Below are 22,198 nucleotides of genomic sequence, written 5' to 3'. Positions count from 1 at the left end.
GGTACACTACACAGCACATCCTAAAGCAGCTGGCACACTACACAGCACATCCTAAAGCAGCCGGCACACTACACAACACATCCTAAAGCAACCGGCACACTACACAACACATCCCAAAGCAGCCGGTACACTACACAACACATCCCAAAGCAGCCGGTACACTACACAGCATTTACATTTACATTTATGGCATTTAGCTGACGCTCTTATCCAGAGCGACTTATAAGGTTACTCCTATTACAGAGGAGGGCCAGTGCAGTGTTAGGAGTCTTGCCCAAGGACTCTAATTGGTGTAGCGCAGCATAGTGACCCAGACTGGGAATCGAACCTTAGTCTCCCACATGGTGTTGTAGCTCACTGGCAGGTAGCGGTGTTATCTGTTGCGCCACACCAACCACCACACTGCTTTTAGCACATCCTAAAGCAGCCGGTACACTACACAGCACATCCCAAAGCAGCCGGTACACTACACAACACATCCTAAAGCAGCTGGCACACTACACAGCACATCCTAAAGCAGCTGGTACACTACACAGCACATCCTAAAGCAGCCGGCACACTACACAGCACATCCTAAAGCAGCTGGTACACTACACAACACATCCTAAAGCAGCTGGCACACTACACAGGATATCCTAAAGCAGCCTGCACACTACACAGCACACCCTAAAGCAGCCGGTACACTACACAACACATTCTAAAGCAGCTGGCACACTACACAGCACATCCTAAAGCAGCCAGCACACTACACAGCACTTCCTTATGCAGCTGGTACACCACACGACACATCCTACAGCAGCCGGTACACCACATGGCACATCCTACAGCAGCCTGCACTCTACAAGGTACATCCTAAAGCAGCCGGCACACCAGCCTGGTACACTTCAAATAAATCGTATTGGAATTGCAAAGCCAGTTCTTTTGATTTTTCATTGCATTGAAGACGATGTTTAGGGTTTGAGATTGAAAGTTGAATATGAAACGATAGATCAGAGAACACAGAAAATGAAGCAAACCACTGGTGGATCAAAAAACAGGCATCGGACACGTCGGCCAAGGAAAACAGCAGTTGATGACAAAAATATTGTGAGAGTTGGGAAGAGTAAAGATTTGACCTGAAGCAGCAAGCACACCATCAGCCACATCGTTAAGACTAATAGGGCGCTAATAATGAGCTGCTTTAGTATACATGCAACTCAGCTCTGTGCGTAAATGCCTTACATGCAAACCTTGTAACTCCCGTATTTCACTATTTTACAAGATGTGAATCTCCCAGTTGTTCTTTGCACTATGTCAGTTTCAATCATGTCGTGATGAATGGACCCAAAATGCTCCCAAAAATATTTTATATGAACTTTCACTGAAGGTCAAGCAGGTTATTCTTCTCCTGTAAAGTTACCGTTTTGAGAATGCTTTTTCATGAGTTTTTTGAATTGTGACTGCCATGAAATGTAAATTAGGCTTAATAAATATAACATAAATCCTCAAAAAGATAGATATCTGGACTAGGGTTAATTTCACAGCTCATACTGTGTTTAATGTCTGTTGTAAAGAATCCTGTAAAAAAAATACCCTGAAAAACACACATATATATATAAACAGTTTTTATATATCTGTATAAATAGTAGAATGGTTGCAAATTCTAATTAAATGTTAATATAGTTGATTAAAATGTAGATAAAATTATACATAGATAGGTCAACACCTTTATCAACATATTACAAAAAGGAGGAAAATTACATTTATCATTGATTGTACTTTAGTTTTTTCATTGTTTTGCGCACCATGAATATACAAAATAAATAAATAAATAAATACACAAAAGGCTTAAAAAACACATGTGTAAAACGCACCTGATGCGTTAAAGCACGATTATGTGTAAATACGCACAAAACGTGTAAAAACACACCTGACGCTTAAAAAGCAGTGCACTTATAAGTGAAAGTGCACTTATAAGGTCGCATGGTCCTAAATTAGAAAAACACACTCCTGCAGATCACACAAGGTTTCCTATCTTACTGACACACGCTCCTTATTCTTTATAGGTTATATTATTTATCAGTGTGTAACATTAAGAGAAAATGCGTACTAAAAATAAGTGGGCCAGGGAGTTCGATATAGCTGCTTGTCTGATTTTGACATAATGTGGCAGTTGTTTTGTGACTGGTTAGATGTAAATTCAATTAATGGACTATAATATGAATCCACAGAGAGTGTGATGTCTGCACTGGTCTACATTTGGCTTACATTTACAGATTATCTCTATGGTTGAGTCAGGCTAAAACATAAATCTAATCTAATCCGCTGATTATTGTGGTATCCATACTGACTTGTATTTAGAAGCATCTATATAGAAAAGCATATTTTGGATCCAGACCAATATAAACTAGCTATGGATATTTACTTAGTAAACAGTAAAGCACTTAATGTAAAGTCTGCTAAATGCCTTAAATGGAAATGTTCATGTAAATCTCATCTAATCTAATCTAATCCTTATCTCAAAACATTCCTAAACTACACCAGTCAATGCATCTTGCTGGACCATACATAAACAGGGAGCATACATTAGGAGTTTTCCTAATAAACAACCAATATGTGTACTAGAAGAGGAGCGAGAATGTGCAAAACAGAATGAATCAGGATTCTACATGCAGGTTTCTGTATGAGCTGATATATTTATTTTGATGCTTGCACCTGTTCTTACGGAAGCAAAAATAATAAAGACAACAGGAGCCTCAAAGCATACAATTTATAAATTGTAAGAAAAAAAAACTTACTCAAGAACCCAGCAGTGGTCTTTTAGCAGACCCAGGTCTTCCACAATCTTGCGATCGATAGTCCAGCACTGTGAACCAGATCTCACCCAAACTGTAGAACTCAACAGCTCTAGTGACTTCCTCCGCAAAGCAGACTTGCTGGCCATGTATTCACTCAAATGCGTGGAAGCATAAAAACGCCAAGCAGGTAGGCTCCTTGCTGCTGGGTGCTGGCTGGCAGGTGCCATAGTTCTTTGAAGTGCCAGGAGATGCAGCAGGTGGTGTGCTGGCTGCTTTAAGATGTGCTGGTTAGAGTGTTGGCTGATGTAAGACATGATGGTTGGTGTACTGGCAGTGCCAGTTGGTGTGCCAGCTACTTTATAATGTTTTACATTGTGCCAGCTGCAGCTGTACAGTTGCTGTAAGATGCCAGATGGTGTACCGACTGCTTTAAGATGGTTGGTGTGCTAACAGCTTTAGGATGTGCTGGGTAATGTGCCAGCTGCTGTAAAGTGTGCCTGATGTACCGGTTGATATGTGCCAGCTGCAGTATGGTGCATCTGGTAGCATTCTGGATGCTTTAGAATGCGCTGGTTGTTGTGCCAGCTCCTTTAAGATGCTTTAGGTTGTTCCGGATTGTCTGCCAGCTTCTGTAAGATGTGCCAGTTTGTGTGCCAGGTGATTTATAATGTTACAGTTTGTGTGTCAGCTGCTGAAAGAAGTGCAGGTGAGTGTGCACTGGCTTTAAGATGTGCCGGTTGGTGTGCTGGCTGCTGTATGGTGTGCTGGATGTGCAGGCTGGTGTGTTGTCTGCTGTCTAGGCTTTGCTGGATGGTGTGCTGGCCACTTTAAGATGTGTTGGTTGGTGTGTCAGATACTTTACTATGTTCTGTTTGGTGTGGTGGATGTGCAGGTTGCTGTACTGTTGGCTTTAAGATGTGCTAGATAGTGTTCTTTAGGACGTGCCGGTTGGTGTGCTGGCTGCTGTAAGATGTGCTGGACGTGTGGATGTGATGTGGCAGCTGCTTTAGAATGTGTTGGTTTGGGAGTGCAGGCTTCTTTAACATGTGCCAAGTGAAGTGCCAGCTGCCATAAGATGTGACAGTTGTTGTGGCGGCTGCTGCAGTTTGTGGAGGTGCACACTTCAGTCTTAAAGCTTCCAACACACTTAAAGCTGCTGATGTATTTATCACATCCCAGCTGCCAGATGCTGGAATGCACACCACACGGCACACCTCTCCAGCAAAACATGTTCCAGCTGCTTTATGAAGTGCCTGGTGAAATGCCAGCTGGCACCTGCGAGATCTGTTGCTGTGTGGGAAACAGAAAAGGTGGTAGATGATTTCATTCTGTGTCTTCTGAATTGTTTTTATTATTTCAGAGTTTTATTTAAGATAAATCTACCACTGAAAGAACACCATGTTCAGAGGGAAAGGACACAGAACATATGAACCATTTCTGTGCTCAGCATGACTGAACCTGTTCGTTCTGAAACTCCCTGATGATTTCACCTCATTATCCTTACTGAGAGATGAAGATGACTCTAATTTATTTCAGCAGAGTGCTGACAGCCCAGTTGAGCGGTGACCAGAGCGCCCTCATTATCAACTCTAAAGAAAGAGAGGAAATTGGATTTGGTGTCATTTGTGATTCCATGTCTTCAAGTTTCAATATCCTGGGTTTCATAGAGATGCACCTTATCACTGAGACCAGCGTCCTTCACTATGAAAGCACAGGAAAGCATTTACTTACATTATCCAGATTTCTTCCAGTCTGCAGTGAGACTGTGGGGGGTTATCTCCTCAGAGCCACTGTATGCCTTATACTATTCAGTTTATTCAGTGTTCGGTACTAAATGTCAGGTGATGTTGTGCTTGGTATGTTTGCCGTCTGTGTGTCTAACCGTAACATATTGTCTACAATATATAATGTATTGTTATACATTTTATGACAATAAATGTCATATATTGTATTGTATTATATACATTTATCTGCTTCTTCCTGTTTTAGGTTGTGGTGGGTTTATCCTGTCTCTACTGTCCAGGGAAGGCTTTCTACTACATTTTGGAGCATTGAGGTGAGGACAAGAGCATTAGTGAGGTCTGGATGTTGGTCACCACCCCAACTCCTCAACTCATCCCAAACGTATTGGTTGGAGCACCATCATTCCAGAGAACACAGTTCCACTGCTCCACAGCTCAATGCTGGGGGCTCTATTCCCCTCTAGTCCACACCTGGCATTAGGCATGGTTCCATTAGGTTCATGTTTATCTACTCAAGTCCTATTCTGTTGGCAATACTTCTCTACAGGGATAATGGGTGCAACTTAAAGTAGATAAATAAAGAGGTGTCCACGTACACTCATGGTGTCATGTCACATTGTCTGAGCTTAAAGCACCAGTGCAAAATTTAGGTAATTTCATGGCAATAGGATGGGATGAACTTTGAATCACTGTTCACAAGTCGAACTCACAACCTCACAACCCTCGGTCTCTGTGGTGCCACATGCCAGCAAAGCTACAGTTGTTTTATAACTGTGGTTCATATCATAACTTGCTAAATAGCGTTTACTATACTTTGGTATTATTTACATTTCCTATATATTTTCATTTAGAACATATTCAGTGGAAGTCTTGTTGAATTCTCTAAATATTGCATAAGCCATGCTTGTTTCAACAGGTCAGACATAGGTCAATCAAAGGCAATGTGGTGGTGATGGAAATGTCTAGACTATAAGCATACATAATTTATCCATATCAATAATATTAGTATTATTTAAGTGTGTTAAAAATGAACAAACATGTCCAAACAATCCATTTTCTCTGTAAAATATTTACTTTTATATTCTTGTTGTTACACAAAAATGTTGTATTTCTATTTTGTGCCTGTAATGGACACCAGAATTTCTTTTTTACACTAAAATTAAAAATGTGTTTTTTTCATTCGTACGGAACGGAAACAATGTGTGTGACAGTGCTAAAATATAGATGTTTTTCACTTTCACACATATACTTTCATATCATTTTGCACATGCTTCCGCTTTTGAGGAAGATTATGACACAGAACCTACACTTTCACTTGAGAACAGGTTATCTGCTCATTTCACCCAGATCCTCGCTCACCTGTTGGCTGAAACCTTATGTAGGGCTTATGTTCTCTTAGGTGTTTTACGTTTGATCCCATTGACAATAATGTATCTAGGTCTAGTCTAAATCTAAGTGTTTTATTATTATTATTATTTAAAAATCTTTATTATTATTATTATTATTGTTGTTATTATTATTATTGTTATTGTTATTCTTATTATTATTATTGTTATTATTATTGTTATTATTATTATTGTTATTATTATTATTATTATTATTATTGTCATTTTATTAAAGCAAAGCAGTTTTATAAACGTGCACATTTAAAACACTAGACAGAAGAGATCACAGGGATGCGGCCAGCCAGTGAACCAATACCACCTCTGTCCGCCGAGTGTCTCCCCTGAGTGCGTTTCTTGCTCACTTTCAGATCAGCATGCAAACAGTAGCTTTACTTTTTTTTACGCACACACACACACACACACACATTCACTCACTCACTCACACACACATACTGATAGAGAAACAGCAGCATGGCGAGCGAGGAAAGAGCACAGAGTTCCTCACATCCACCAAGAACAAAGTCAACATCGTGCATGGGGATCCTGCGGGTTTTATTTATTGCAATAATTCATGTGGCGCAGGCGAACAAGCAAGGTAACTTCTTTAATGAACTATTACACTGCGGGTGTCTTTTTTTTGTGGCTGTGGACGTTTGGGGCTCGGTTTTCCCCTAATGTTTGCTGGCTCTCTAGCTGGTTGGCTAGCCGCTGCTTAAACTGCAAGCTAACGGGTTAGCATGACAGCACAGCGTTTTCCAACGCTACAGAAATGAAGGCTACAGCGGGTTAGCCCAGCGACGGTTAAGCTAGCTAGCTAGCTGCTCTGTATTCCCCACTTGAATGCAACGTGGAGAGCAAATAATCGAAAATTAATTACAGACTCGAAGTGGCATTTATACACACGTCGTTAATGAAGGCGGCAGTGTTCCTTTAACCACGTTAGACTTTAAAATAGTTAGCTAGTGTTAGATAGCTAAATCTAGACGCGCTGGGAGTAGCTCGGGTAGCTAGCTAGCTAGTTAGCTAGCGCTAGCTGCTTATTTACTTTCTCTTTGCCGAATTGTATTTAGTTAGTTGTTGGACGGTTATACTGAAATAAAGCATCCCCATGAGTAAAAATATTTGCCCGAATCAAATTAAATATCGAGTAAGGCTTTTTGACTCAAGACATCGCTTTAAGCTGAATTCGCTAGCTAGCGTTAGCTGAGGTCTAGGTCGAGAGCTGTTGGCTGGTAACGCTAGCCAGCGTCAAATGCTTTTTCGGTTTTGTGGGAACCTAGAAGCGTCTGTTATACTTTGAAAACGTTTCACTCCTCTAAACGTGCTACCTCAAGTTTCACAGTGGTTTTTACAAGAGTTGACAGGTCGTCAGTTTTCTGTCTCGACTCTGTTAGCTAGCTAGCTAGCTCGGTAGCATAGCTTAGCTAGCTAAGTAGCTAGCTAGCTAGCTAGCTGCCAGAGTTCAGGCCTGTGTTGTCAGCAGTGACATGTCATGTCAACCAACTTGGCAAAGGTAGGCGGAGGTCACTTGATAGTCCAGATTAGAGGTTTAACTCTTTTTATTATTATTTGTGCTGCTTTCAGTCAAGTTAGCTAGTCTTCTTAGAACTATACACTCTTATTCTGCTTGCCTGTTGGCTGCAAGTCGACTTTTCGGAGAAGTTTGTGTTGACAACTATCCTAGCTACATCAGGACTACTCTGGGAGTGAGAAGACAAGCCAACACCTAACATACGCCTCTGCCTTCTTCTGTAGGAACTTGTAGTTATACTGTGATCATCTCTGAACTTTTAAACTGTTGTTTGAAGTGACTTACTTCATGTCACTCGTTGTAACTTTACAGTTTGTATGTTTTAGCCCATTTTACAAGGCTTCTCCTTGACGATCCCCATGTCGGCCAAGTGACGTTTTCATCAGCATCGCCCACAAGCTGGTACATGTCAGTGTTACTCAGGTGAATTGTAATGCACTGGGTATTAGCCTACTTTACCTGAGCTCACAAGGCTTTCGACTGCACTCTGGCGGGGCAGCTGTACCTTTGTCCAGTATGTTGTTGCATGTATCGGCAGAAAGTTGGATAAGGACACCCCTGATCTGTCAGGTGTAGATAGCAGATGAGCACTTATCAGTTACTTGCAATTGCTTCAACAGTTTAGGTTTTAGCTGTGGCTGTAACGGTACGCTCGGTATATTACTGAAAAGGGGTTCTTTGTCTTGTAACAGCAGTGGAACTCTTGGGTGCATAGTCATGGTTTTGAAAGTGGGGTCCGTGACACATAGCCAAGGGGTCCACAATTTATTTATTTTTTCCACTCAGTGATTGTCAGGACACTTAGTAGCTCAGTGGCATAAGAAAAAAAACCATCAAACACATGTATCTCAAGAAGAGGGCTTAACATTATCTGTAGGTGTCTATTTTTCTGTTTGTTTGTTTAGCCTTTTCCTTTTTAAATAGGCAAACTTGGCTGCGAGAATGGAGAGCCTGTGCTTTATAGAACTATTTATCTTAAAAAAACTGTGAGAAAAAACATTGAACCATTTGAGTTGTCATGATGTTTGCTAGAGAATGCTTGAAGAACCTACTTTTTGAGGGTTAAGAGAAGTCCACAGGCTTTTAAAGGAGCAGAGAGAAGTTGGTTTTTTTTTTTGTTTGTTTGTTTTTTACTGATGGTAATATAATAAAGTAGGTGGGGTGTTCCAGATACGAATGTCATTTTACTGTGAAGAACAACCTGACTAATTGGTTCCTACATTTCTACAACCAGCTGCTTGCAAACATCATTATTGAACTGTGTGTGTGTGTGTGTGTGTGTGTGTGTGTGTGTGTGTGTGTGTGTGTGAGTGAGAGATATTAAAAAAGACAAGTTCAAGTAGTCAAGTAGTTACCTTGAGCCCTTCACCCTCTCTTCTCCCTGGGCGCTGGAGTTGGTTGCCCACCGCTCTGTATGTGTGTGTGTCACCACTATGGATGGGTCAAATGCGGAGGACACATTTCGCTGTACATAGCACAGTGACACATACTTGCACCTTTACCTTTATGTCTAGGGGATATATACTGTTAGTGCTGAACAGTTGGGAGGACTGAAGTACTGGAAGGTGTTTTTGAATCCTATTTTTAGGCGACTAATGTTAAAATCCTCTTTACAATGGACCCACAAGTAAATTAAATACACATGATTTTATATTTCGTCTGACGTGGCTTAAATAGTGTATATCAGCAAGCATGTGTGATCTTTGCCTGCAGCACACACTGCATGTTACTCTGTTTTGTAATCCTCAGGATTACCCTGGCACTTAGGCTAGGCCAGGTGTAGAGCAACCCAAATGTGCTATTAGAGCTTTTGTGGATGCAAGTACTAATAACGGTGAATTAGATGTTGTAACAATCATTAGGATAGAAGGATATAGTAGCATTTAATGCAACAATATCAATATATCAATATCAAAATAATGAGTCATGGTGTGCTGATGTTATCAGGGACTGAAGTTCTATGTGTGAATAAAAAAGCAGTTACTGTAATTTGTAAATATGTTACACATGACTAGTCTCTGAAAATGGTTTCTCTGACATTAGTAATGCAGTTTTAGTGTTTATATAGAACCATTGTAGAAAAGATGTATAGGTAGAGCCACTTGGTTTAGTATTACAAGGAAATGTAACATTATATTGATTATAGAGCATGTCCAAATGTTGGTCTTTCTTTTTTTGTTTTGGGGCAAGGTAACCTAGCTACACTTTTAAAGGGGTTCTTCAAGGGTCCTGTGTAGAACTGTGACAACTCAAAAACATTTGAATGATTCAATGGTTTCTTGCCTGCTTCTTTAGCATTCTTTAGTAAGGTGGAAAACCTAAAACTTCCCCAGAAAGGGTTTCACTGTCATTACAAAGTAAAGTAAACCCCTTTCAGTACTGTACAGAGCCACCATGTATCACAGTCCTGATTTCTTTCTTTTTTCTTTTTTTTTAACAGACGTACAAATTGTATTGATACAGATATTAGCCTATTTTGTATGTGGCCCTAGATCCATGTCTGATTGCATTTGTGGCCATTCAGCCTTAATGAGAATGTTTTTACCCCACCCCCACCACTGCACATGTGCCATCACTCAGTGTTAATGTGACAGCAGCTCCTTGAAGTTGGTGCCAGTAATAGCTGTGAAACAGGGCATCTGACCATGTTCATCTTTTGTGTTTCTTTTGAAAATGTCATAAATATCAAATCATGTTTGCACTGAAGGATCATGCTGCTAGTCATTTTGTTTGATGATGTTCATTACACAAGTTATTCATTCACGTGATGTTATTGATTTGGATTTGCTCATATGGGCAGTTTTAGGTCAGAGGTGTGTTCACACAGATGACAGGTATGAGTCACTCATGTAATAGTGAAAGCAGGAATCAGATCTGAGCATAGAAGAACCAAACAGTCTTATTACATGACCATAGCCTAAAAGCAGTTGCACTGTATTTGGATGCTGCTACATCTTTATCAAGAAGTTGCTTTGTTATTATGAATGATTTTAACTGTTAAATGGACACCTTTTTGAGTAGTGTATTCTTAATTAATTAATTTTTTTAAATAAAAAAAGTTAAATAAGTTTTAAATGAGTTTAAGCACCTGGGTTTTTCTTTAATAATTTAAAATGCTAGTTAGGCATATTGGAAATCAAATGTAATGTATTGTTTTATCTAACCATTGTAGAAAGTTTTATTTATTTACGTTATGTTCTAGGGCTCAGGGATCAGAATGACTAGTTTGTCATTTAATTTGTTTATGGATTCATTTAGCAGGATTTTGTTTGTATGGGCTTGTTGTTGTATACGCAGTCACTGAGCAACTAATCATAGTATTTTGACTCAAGACGGTCCTATTAAGCATGATTTATTTTGTGAAGCTAGAAAATTAAAATGTGTATGTTTTTGGTGTAGAAGGCCCACATCACTATTTTCTGAGATTTAGGTCAGTTTGTTTACGGTGACATGATTTGACTGATGGTAAAATAGTTTTAGAGGAGCTAAAGGGGAGCAGTTCACTACAGTGATGTGGTTTGCTCTTATCACAGGTTGTTGAGAATTATCATAATAAATAAACGCCCTTTCTGATTGTCATGGATATTGTCAGTACTTCTGGAGCCCTGAAACCTCAACCAGTGGGTAATTTATTAAGCAAACTGCATGGATTGACACAGCCTATGTACAATTAATTGTATTTTGTTAGGAATGTCCCGATTAAGGGTTTTTTTATTTTTTTAAAAACCCGATCTGAGTCTCTTAATGCTGACGATAAGATGATTTCCTTCCAGTCTTTGTGTTTCGATAAATAATAAAACCTCACAATGGTAGGTAAGATGTGCTAATACACAATAGTAAAAAACAGTAAAACAGTAAATTATTTCTATAATCAGACAAATTTACTTTGTTTGGTAGCAACAGAGCGTAGAGTGTGGTTTTCTTGCGAGTAGTACAGTGCGTTTTTATGGTAGTTTGGTTTCCAACAGGGCGTAATTCAAGAGTAAAGACTGGATGGGAGGAACGTAATATCTTCCCAAATGGATGTAATGGAATAAATCATCTTTGTTGTTGCACAACTGTATTCACACTGGGTGGTTTTGGCAGTGTGACAAACATTTTTAGAAAGGTTTATTTAATTCATCTTCTGACATATTAGCTAACCAACTCTTGTAACTGCGATTCTGCATTTACAGCAAGGCTCTGAAGTAACTCTAAGCTAAAGTTTTTCTCTTTCCCAAACTTTCTGCACCTTTATAGTAGTAACTGCAGCACTATTTAAGGGGGAATGGAGAGTTAGACATAGAAGCCAACTTGAGCTTTTATGGCTGCTAACTGGTAACGTCACTGTACTTATCAGAAAAAAAACTTGACTAAATGTCACAAATTAACCGTCTAGGGTAGTTACGCTGCTAGAGCAAACCTAGGAATCGGGAATAGATTGGAGCCTTAAAAGCAGATAACCGATCCATTAAACAGGCCTTGATAAGGCCCGATCCTGAGTCACTGTACTTTTTTTTTTTTTTTTTTTTTTTTTTTTCTCAATTAGTTCAAACCTCCTGATGCATATGATGTATTGTGAATATCTTAAATGTATTCTAAAAGTATTGCAGTGGTGTTATTTATTTAGCAGTATCCCCTATCCATTGTTTAGAGATGACTCCTGACATGCTGTGTGAGAGGCTTCAATATGCAGACTCGCTGTACATCACAACTTCAGTTGACAGTCTTTCTGTCTCATTGTAGGCCACTTTCCTATTTGCTTAAACAAACATTTGTGGTGACACTGCATGTGCACACAGTTGCATTGTGTTTAAGTCTCAGCTTGCTGTGAGTGCAATTCGTCTAGCACGTCTCTTCACAATTCTTGTACAGATGGTGTAATTTTAGAACGTGATTCTTCTGTAAGCAAAAGTCTTGCAAAACAAATATGGTGCCATTAAACCTCTATCAGGATGTGAATCAGTGAATCATGAACCTTATGAAGCCTATAAAGGGCAATATTGAAATTACTACTTAAGAAACTTTGTTTCGCTTCTGACTGTGAAAGAATTTCCACATGAAGACTGGCATGCAAAAGTTGCATTCGTATCTTCAAATAACCACCTTAAAATTTTGTTGATGCTCCACTGATTTGTGTCTCTGTCATTGCTATTCCAGGCTCGGCATGCTGCTATCTGCGCTATGTAACTTTGGAGGTATTTGTATAAAATACGCTAATGTTACTTAACTGTTACAGTCCACACGATTTTCACTTTTGGTAACGGTACAGTATATCTTGGCTTGTCCAGAAAAACATATCTTTTGATTGTGGTGGCTCCCCACTCCTGACTGTAAGGGGAGTTCAGGAGCAAGAAATGCCATATTGTAGTAGTTTTTCATAGTGTTGCTGTAAGTGATTAGAAGAATATTCTCTTTTTTTTTTTTTTTTTTTTTTTTTTTTTTTAACATTTTAGGCAAAGTTAGCATATTTGTTTTGTTAAGATGGGAAGAAAAAAGGAATCACAATGATCCTCCGCTTGGAGAAAATGATGCAGAATTTAATGAAAATAACTCCTCTCAAACTGTTAAACACAGGGTTGGGTTGCTCATGCTTCTGTTTTGTGTTGTAGCCAGTGGCACAGGGAACATTTCACTGATAAGATTTAAATATCACAAAGCTTAAGATGAAAAGAGCAGGATAATGATTCAGTACACACAAGTTCAAGCTGAAGGTTTTGCCATTTTGCCTTCCCTCTACCTTATCATTATTGAAAATCTGTAGATAGACCTCAAAGACTGCAAGTCACAGAGCTAGACACCTTTTGCAAGCAGGAATTGGCAACCCAAACAAGACGGGAGACTCAGTTTTTTGACTACTAACTATTACTACTACACTTGGCTACTAAAAGCATGTACAAGAGTTGTTTTGAAAAAAATCTGGTCATTTTTTACTTTGTTGATTTTGATTTTGTTGTAAATAATAATAATAATAATTAATAATAATAAATATATATATATTAACTTGCTGTTTACAGCTACAAATTTTAATCAAGGATGTTTAAACTTGTGCATGCCAATATATATTGAGTTTAGGGTGGCACAGTTTTTCAGTCTGTACAACAATAAAAATTGCTTTTCATAGTATGGTCTTATATAAAGACAGATCACAGTTGGGGATGTAGCAATGCATGGAGCAGAGGTGATATGACTCATTGCAAAAAAACTTGAAGGTGTGCATTATGTTGCTGAAATGAGGCAGTTGTGTTTATCCTGCAAAATTACCATATTTGAGATACAAGGTTTCTGTGCGAGAGTGATATGCTGTATATATTGTGAATAGTAGTCATCCTTTTTGCTCCAACCCTTTGCTCCATTTACTGTTAATGACAGTTTCTGAAATGGTGCTGTGCCTGTTAAGAGTTTGTGTTGATTTATTTGCTCATCCAGTTTGATAAGTACAGTATTGTTGGTGCCCAAAGCTACAGATGTGTTTACTTATTATTGGCAAGGCTCCCCCTTTGGAGCGTGAGGTGTAAAATGGACACACGTTTTACTTTGAGTGATCGCATCTTGTCACAAGACTGAATGTGTTCTTAACACCACAACTTCTCTCTGACTTCCTGTGTGATCCTGTTAAGATATGTCCAGTCTCTCTGTGCTTAAGTTGCATTTCTGCGTGCATTTCATCAACAACTATCCTAGACCAGTGGTTCTCAACTCCTCTCAACCCCCCCCCCCCCCCCCCCGAACAGATTTGAGGATTACCTGCAGCTTGCTAGTGCAAATTTACTTTTACTGTTGGTAAAAATGTTTCACAAGTATACAATAAAAACATTGTAGGAACCCGTACCTTTTGTAGGTTAAGTCTAGTCTAGTCTGATGTCAGCAAAGTTCTGACAGTATTATAATTACATCTTTTTAATACGTGTAGTTGATGTTTTGTTTAATATTACTGCTTAATGCTTCTTCTGATTCTGTAGAATCTTTCTAGAGTGTTTTTAGAGATGATGGTGTGCTCTTAAACCCTGAAAGCTACCTGTGAAATTGATTTCAGGCAGCTTGAGAAACTGTGTGAGTATTGCTGACTTAAGCGCTTTAGTGCAACTGAAACCTCAACTTTGCTTGGGGGTGAAGAGTGTGTAGCTTGTGCGAAGCCTCTCTGACACATATATGTTAAATAGATACCCAGCTCCGGATATGAATCCACTTCGCCTAGCAGGAGGAGTCGCAGGTGGAGAGTGTGATTCTTTGGTTGTAAAAACAATATTGTTTCACTCGTTAAAATATCATCTTGTGTGTCTGCTTCTACGTCGTGAGTGCTACTTTTTTAAAAGTGCTACTTTTTTTTTATAGGCCATATCAACAGTTTTATTAAAATTGAGGTAAAATGTAAACGCTTAGTTTTAAATGTGCCATTCATTTCCAACCTGTACAGTCCATATATGAAAGCAATTCTGTGAAAACAGTCTGCTTTGAAATTGCTGTTTCTCTCATGTCGCAAGAATCACCTCGATTACATATTTTCAGGTGTTTAGCCACCCACAATTAACCTCTGCCCGCTCATCTCATAGTATCTCAGGAGTGATATAGCCCTTAATGCTTTTTGAATGAGGCACAATCAGCTCATTTGTCTTGTATTGATTGTAAAGGCACAGTAACAGAAAGAGCATGTTTATTTACAAGTGATGGAGAGGTAGGAAAATGTTTTTCAAGATCTGAATTTGATTGTGGCTTTTCATATAGGGCCTATCCCAAAATCTACACTTGTGTTTTGTGGTACACGTGTGATATATTTCCAAATTTAGCTGAAGTGCACTTGCACTCATTTAACCACTCATTACCACAGTTGTACAGATGTATGCTTTAGTTTAGTATGATAGGTAAATGACAGTGTTCTTGTAATGGTAACATTTTTCTCCAATATTAAGACGGAGATGTTTTCTGCCCATTAACACTTTAATGCAGTACTGTAAAAAGGGTGCGTTCATTGTCCTTTTAGTGTGGTCCTGCACAGGATTTGTGGGGATAGAAATACTACTAGTGGTAGTAGCATGGTTAGAAGTGTAGTGTGGGGTTTTTTTTTTGTTTTTTTGTTTTTTTTTTGTGCCTATTCAGCAGCACCTACCACTCTCTCAGCACAAAAGCTAATGCCCTACAGAGAGATGTGTAGTACATATTCTTAACCAAAGACCATTAATCATTGTTTCTGGTCATGTGGAGTTAGTGTGGTTACTTTTTGGGACTGAAAAGCCATTGTGGGGGGAGGAGGAGAAATCCTTGGTGTGATGTACCTCACTGTTGAAACGCTCATTTACAGTATTGTAAAATGGTGTTGTCTTCTGTCGAGTTCTGTCCTGTCCTGTTCTGCTTTACCAATAGCAGTGGCTCTGTCTGACTCATTCTCATCTAAATGTTTTTAAGTGGGGTTTCTCTTAGCCAGAGTTGCAAGTGTTCAGTGGTGAACAGAATGATATCATGTTAAACTGATTCTCTCTCCTGATTCAGAGTAGTAGAAAGGGAGATGCCCAACCCTAGTGAAGACAACTTTGACGTTGTTGTTGTACATTACATGCTGCTTCGTTGTGCGATATCCACAACATAGCTTGAAAGATCTTCTTGGTGTGATTTTGCTTTGCTGGGTAAACTTCAGTGACTAGGTACATATTAATGCACAAGGAACTTGGCTGCTTGCCTGCAGGTTGCTAGTGTACAGTAGCAAAAGTTGTAGGGTCCTTCAGTAGAGCTTCAGTAAAGCTGTCTCTCTGGTTAATGGTTATTTACTTAAAGCACTAGAATACAAATAAACAGTATTTTGTGATTGTCTGCCAGTTCCAGACTTCTCCAGTGATCCCAGTATTTAGAATTTGGGCTATTTTCGAGTTAGTTTCTTGCTTTCATTAAAGTAGATCAGGTGAGCTGCTTGTGGGACTGAACAATCCATGTAGTGCCAGGTCTACATGGTAAACATGAAATTATATATATTACAGTTCTGAACTGAACTGTCTCTCTTAGAAATCTCGCTTGGAGCAAGAACAGTTACAGTTTGTAATAGAACTGGAATAAAACATGGGTATTGAACTGACATTTCCCTGAACTTTTTTGTATATTTTTTATTCAAGTCACAGCGGTTAACTCGCTAATTAACCAGTAATTTAAATCGGCTACATGAAATGTGCATGGAGTGCTGAAGTTTGCAGTGTTTCAGTTGCCAGGACTGGCATCTGACAAAACGACAGACACACTAAGCTCCCTCACCGAACTTTCGGGAACTTGCAGTTCTTTTAAAGCAACAGAACCCAATTTATACTGAGCAAATGTACATTTTGTTTGGATTTTGTTTTTTGTTTTTTTTTTAAACAATTTTTTTGTTATTTAATTATATATATATATATATATATATATATATATATATATATATATATATATATATATATATATATATACACACACACACACACATTTAACGAGAAGAACCCATTAATGTGAAAGTGGTGGTATGTCAACTTTGTTATACATAAACAATATAAACAATTATTATTTATTTTGTCTAAAATATTTTAAATTTTTCATATTAGTCATCACTCAAGATAATTTAAATGATTTGTGAGTGATTGTGTCCTGTTTTTCCCCCTCAGCTCTAATATTTTTGTGCATGTTTTTTCTCTTATTATATGTGTGCATGTATGAAGTCTGAGTTGTAGAAGTAGAATGTAGCATGGCCTGTCTCTCCCACTATAAACTTCACTAGAGTTACACCACTCGGCTGTCTAATAATAGCATTCAGAGTTCAGTGATATGGAACACGAATATGAGAACTTGTTTAAAGGGGCTTTGCTTTTGTTAATTTGTAAATGCACTGCAACTCCTTTTAGACAAAATAAAGTCAGGTGTATACTCTAAAGTTGGTCTGTCGAGTTGTTTGCAATATTGGTTGATGTATTCAACTAAATAAATATATTCTTACCTACTAACCAAAGGTGTTATTTTGATATACCCTATATTTCTGTTTGGCTTCTGTTTGTCTTGGAACATTAACATTAACTCCTCAGACTTGGTAGAACCACCCTTTGCTGTATTGGTTATTTTCCACGTTCTTGGCTTGCTGTTTGGGAGTTTTTTCACCCGTTCTTCTTGGGGCGTTTGCTTCATATTGTGCAGGCTACTTGGATGACACATATGGAACACTATTTTGTTACAGTAATATTAATAAGATGTCCTGGTCCCACTGTAAAGAGGCATGACACCCCTGTCTGACTGTCGGAGTGTCGAAGAATGGACAGTGTTTGAAACGTGTTTGAATTTTATTGATTTTTCTCTTCTTTACTCAAAAACCATATCCCACATTTCAGCTGATCACTCTGGATGCATTCTGGAAAACTCCAGCTGTGCTTTAATTTGTGTGGGTTTTTTTTGTGTGTGTCAGTAATGACTCAATGTCTGGGTGCTACAACGCAACTTCCATTTTCCCCACAGTTGATCAAGTAGTGCTCATTGGGATGTTCAGTCTCTTTATTATTTTGTACTCTTTTCCTTTCCTTGTGGTGGTACTTAAAGTAAGGGGCTTTTTTTTTGGTCTGGAACAGGTACGCTTACTCTTTAGGGGACGAGGGTTGGCTATTTATAATATATTTTTTGTCATGCAAAAGCCCCATATCTCCAAATAACAGGGAAAGACTTTTTCTGGACCATTTTTATTGGTCTATTTAGTGTGATATTTTAAGTGTGAAAAAAAACTAATTTGTGTTTACCTGCGTATGTTAAGTCTGATTTTTACAGACTGCAGCATGACCCCAAACAAGGAAGAAATCAGATCAGTGAAACATGTTCTCCTCAACACACTTTCTATTATCTGCTTGTTGTAGATCAATAAACCAGTGTTGATACTTTCCTCTAGATTAGAGCTTTTTTCTTTTTTTTAGGTACTAGTAAAATGGAAAGTGAGGAAATCGAGTATATTTAGATATATGGTGTATTGGTAATTTATATTGAAATATATTTCCAGTCCTATATGGCACTTAACGCTGCTGTCTTCTTCATAACACTGCTGTCTGCTCAGTTGAATGTGGTTTGCTCAAAAGGATTCCTGTTAAATCTGATCTAGACATAGGGATCAATGCAGGGCTAAAGGTAAAGTTGATTTCACACAAACTACACTCTGTATTGCATGAGTAAAACATTTTACTTTTCATCTCCGCACCCATGTTAAAAGGTTCTAGATTTCACACGGCATGAGCATGCAATACTGCAGAGCGTCTTCAAATTTTTTTAAAGGATTTTTTCACCTATAGGAAAAAGTGAGGTGCAAAAGTTTGTGCACACTTATGTTGCAATAATACCAATATAGTAGCATCACCCAAACAACCGTTGCAACCAGCAGGGATGTCGTATTAGTTGCCTTGCAAGCACCTAGTGTTGCAGTGGGGCAGTGGTGGTTCAGCGTTGGAGTTGGCTGCCCACCGCTCTGGGTGTGTGTGTACTTACTGCCCCTAGTGTGTGTGTGTGTGTGTGTGTGTGTGTGTGTGTGTGTGTGTGTGTGTGTGTGTGTGTGTGTGTGTGTTCGTTCACTACCACAGATGGGTTAAATGCGGAGGACCCATTTTGCTGTACATAGTACAGTGACAAATACGTGCACCTTTACCTAGCAACACCATAACATGAACCTGAAATGCCACAGCAACCATCTGACAACAGCATTGAAACCGCCACAACACTAAATTAAACATTTAGGAATCACTTGGCAACACTAGCGACCACCTAGCAAAAATTTTTTTTCACCCAACTGAGCCCATAGCAACCACAGAAAATTCATATTTCTCATTAACCTTGTTCTTCTAAAAGCACACTAAAAGCTGCAGACTTGAACTGTATACCCGATCATAAGTCAGAAAACTGCAGAGGGTAAAATTAGTCTTTTACGACTGATCATCTTATTAAGAGTAAAGTGAACCATTTGGAAAAGGGATGTTTAGAATATGCCTACAAACAATAGTGCTTCTGATTTAAGGCCCATTGGACCTAACCTGGTGTGTGTACATGACCAGAGGTGTTTTTTGTGAAGTGTTACTCTGAGACGTAAGCCTGTCAGGTCTGTGCTAAGTGCATTTTATGGTTATGTTACTGAAAAGTAGCGGGTCTGTGATAAATAAGTGTTGTGTGATAGGCATGTGTGAATCTACAGCTGAATTGGGGAATAAAGAAGCTTACTAAATCACCTTCTGATCACTCGCTTGTTTCAGCTTGCATTTCTTCTGTTCATTTCCACATGAAGATGCTTCTTATTGTGCATTTGGTTGTGGCTTCAGTTCAGTATTTAAAGGTCATGTTTGTTTTCAACACTTCGAGCTGAGGTGTGAAAAAGTGCACTTTGACTAGTTTAAACTTTTATGATGACTATATCCTGCCCTGGTGCTATTCTGACTCGGGACTGTTTTAGTATCTCCAGGAAGTCTACAAAACCATATCTGTCCGAATAAAGCACTCTGTCACAGTGAAGTTATATGGCTCTGTACAGGTCAGATATCTCAAATGATGCGTTGAGGTACATTGTGCCACTGCAGGATGCCAAGATAGCTGTAATGATCCCCTCTTTCTTCAGGTCTTTGTGCTGTCTGATGGGTAATGGTGTCTGAATTCGATGCTCTCCCAGAATGCCACTTAACACTGTTATCAGTCTGCAAGGCATTGTATGCTGATACCTAAACCTCATGAGAATATGCTCTGTGTCTGTCCACAGCTTTCATCCAGTCAAACAAAATCCTGGAGGTACTACATTTTGGGGATGGAGGTCTCTTGCAGGTAAGTTAGTGGGGGGGGGGGCAACACACACACTTGGATTCAAAGTTTGCAGATGAAAGTTTCAGGGATAACCAAATTAAACTTATTTCTGAATGGGCAGGAAATGGATAGATTTGGGTTGGAAAAAACAGTAGGACTGCTACTACACCACAGTTGACCAAAGTAGCTAAAGTGTGGTTTTGATTAGATATGTGCCGATCAAGTTATTTTTGCCCCCAGGTCAGTCTCTTTGTGTTTTTATACATAATACAGCCACACAGTCTAGATAAGATTAACTGCTGGTTAATGCTCAGCAGTATGATTAACTAATTAAAAAGTAAAATCTTTTTATTTATATTTTTAGCACTACTTTCTATAATGAGACATTTAGGACTGATCTATTCATATTAGTAGCAGGTTTTCTTAAAAATGCTTTTATAGTGTGTTTAATATCTTCTAGTCCACCCTGTCTTACCTCCCTGTCCATTCAGCTCCCAGTTCCTTTAAAACCCTGTCAATTCACTGTAAGGGTAAGGGTACACACTCTGCTTTTCTCTGTTGCTGTTTGTTGACTACTTAGGTAAAATAACTGTTTTATAGTGTGGTAGTTGGGTTTCTATAGCGTGTGTGTGTTAGCATCACCGTTAGCCTCCACTCTGTTCTGAATGCGCTTTTCTGTGCTGAGTTTAAAAACAAAGAATGGTGCACGATTCTCCTGCTGGTAAAACAGTTTTAGGTGTTATGTTTTCATGTTTCACTGCAAAGTAGTTTCACACTGCAGACTCTAAAAATTATCAACCCAAACAAGTGTGTGTATATATATATATATATATATATATATATATATATATATATATATATATATATATATATATGAATATGAATATATCCCACAAATTACTCAAGTTAGGCAAATATCTGTGATGGAAAATTTCACTGTTAGGCTAACTCAGCTGTGTACATCTTGGGGCTAAATCAACTTTGAGTTTAGTGTTGTCATTGGCAAATAAATAGTGATTGGCACATGCAAGCTTAAGAGTTCTTTCCCACACTGGGTTTTAAGCTCTGTGTTGCAAGTCCAGCTCAAACATGGTGTTTAAAGGTGCTGTCAATTGAAAATAGCTGAATAACAAGAGAATAATGAAAACACTGTTGTCTCTTCACTAAAAAAAAGAAAAGAAAAGAAATTTGAAAAGGAAAAAAACCCTGAATTTATGTAACGGTCCTCATCACCAGACAACTGGTTGCTACATGAACGTTTTTTCCTGTGCGTGTTTCTGCAGAAGAGTAACTTAAACTTGGCAAGCCAGGAAACTAAAGCAAGGAAGTAAGCAGGTGTCTGTATTAGTTTAGCTCTAAGCTAACACTAGCTGATCAGCTGCAGTCACTGCACCTAGCAAACCACACACACCACACTGTTCTTGTTACGGTGTTAAAAACTATGCTGTGCTATCCTATACGGCTACTGTGAGCCGTCAAAGTTCCGTAAACCTTCCACCAAGCCTGCCAGTGAAAAATAAACACAATCTCTGCATTACTGCAAAGTTACTTTGTGTTTGAGTTATTTAAGAAATAAGTAAGTAGTCAAATAAAATACTATCATTTTTGTCAACAAGCGGTCAATTTGTGAAATGGACAAATAATCAGTATGATATAACATGGACTAAAAGCTGTGCCTAAGTATGTAATCACAGCCTGTGGTGTTTACTATTACCAAGTTTTATAGCTATATATTCTCCAAAACCCTAAACAACGAGGTGTGCTGAGCAATTGGCAAACATGATTTGGTTGACCCATACTGGCCTTGCTCGCTCTCCCACACACATTATCTCTGTCCCTCATAGCTGCATACTCTACTTAAAAATAGACCGGCATATGCATAAGTACTTTCATACACACTGTGCCACTAACATCCCTTTGACCCACCTCACACTAAAGGCTTACAGTTGGCCCAGAGTCCCCAAAGTTTGTTAGTCTATCCATATAATTTATTTTTTATTTATTTTTATAAAATCTTTATTCATTAAT

General features: G+C 38.7%; 1 protein-coding gene across 3 annotated transcripts in view; it reads left to right on the top strand.

The window, feature by feature from the left end:
• tmem131 (transmembrane protein 131) overlaps nucleotides 1-22,198 on the top strand; it is a 389,736-nt gene that overhangs the window by 339,432 nt on the left and 28,106 nt on the right. For 2 of the 3 annotated variants that reach the window (XM_072684162.1, XM_072684161.1), the window contains exons 1-2: nucleotides 6,327-6,499; nucleotides 20,130-20,191. The exons of the other annotated variant lie outside the window; for it this stretch is intronic. In XM_072684162.1, coding sequence (XP_072540263.1) covers nucleotides 6,376-6,499; nucleotides 20,130-20,191 — 186 coding nt within the window. In that variant the 5' untranslated portion in view covers nucleotides 6,327-6,375. Of the gene's footprint in view, nucleotides 1-6,326; nucleotides 6,500-20,129; nucleotides 20,192-22,198 lie in introns of those variants that run through there. 3 annotated transcript variants of the gene reach the window in all.

Source organism: Salminus brasiliensis, chromosome 7 (assembly GCF_030463535.1).
Source record: "Salminus brasiliensis chromosome 7, fSalBra1.hap2, whole genome shotgun sequence".
NCBI lineage: Eukaryota > Metazoa > Chordata > Actinopteri > Characiformes > Bryconidae > Salminus > Salminus brasiliensis.
This window is presented reverse-complemented; position numbering and strand designations above follow the sequence as displayed.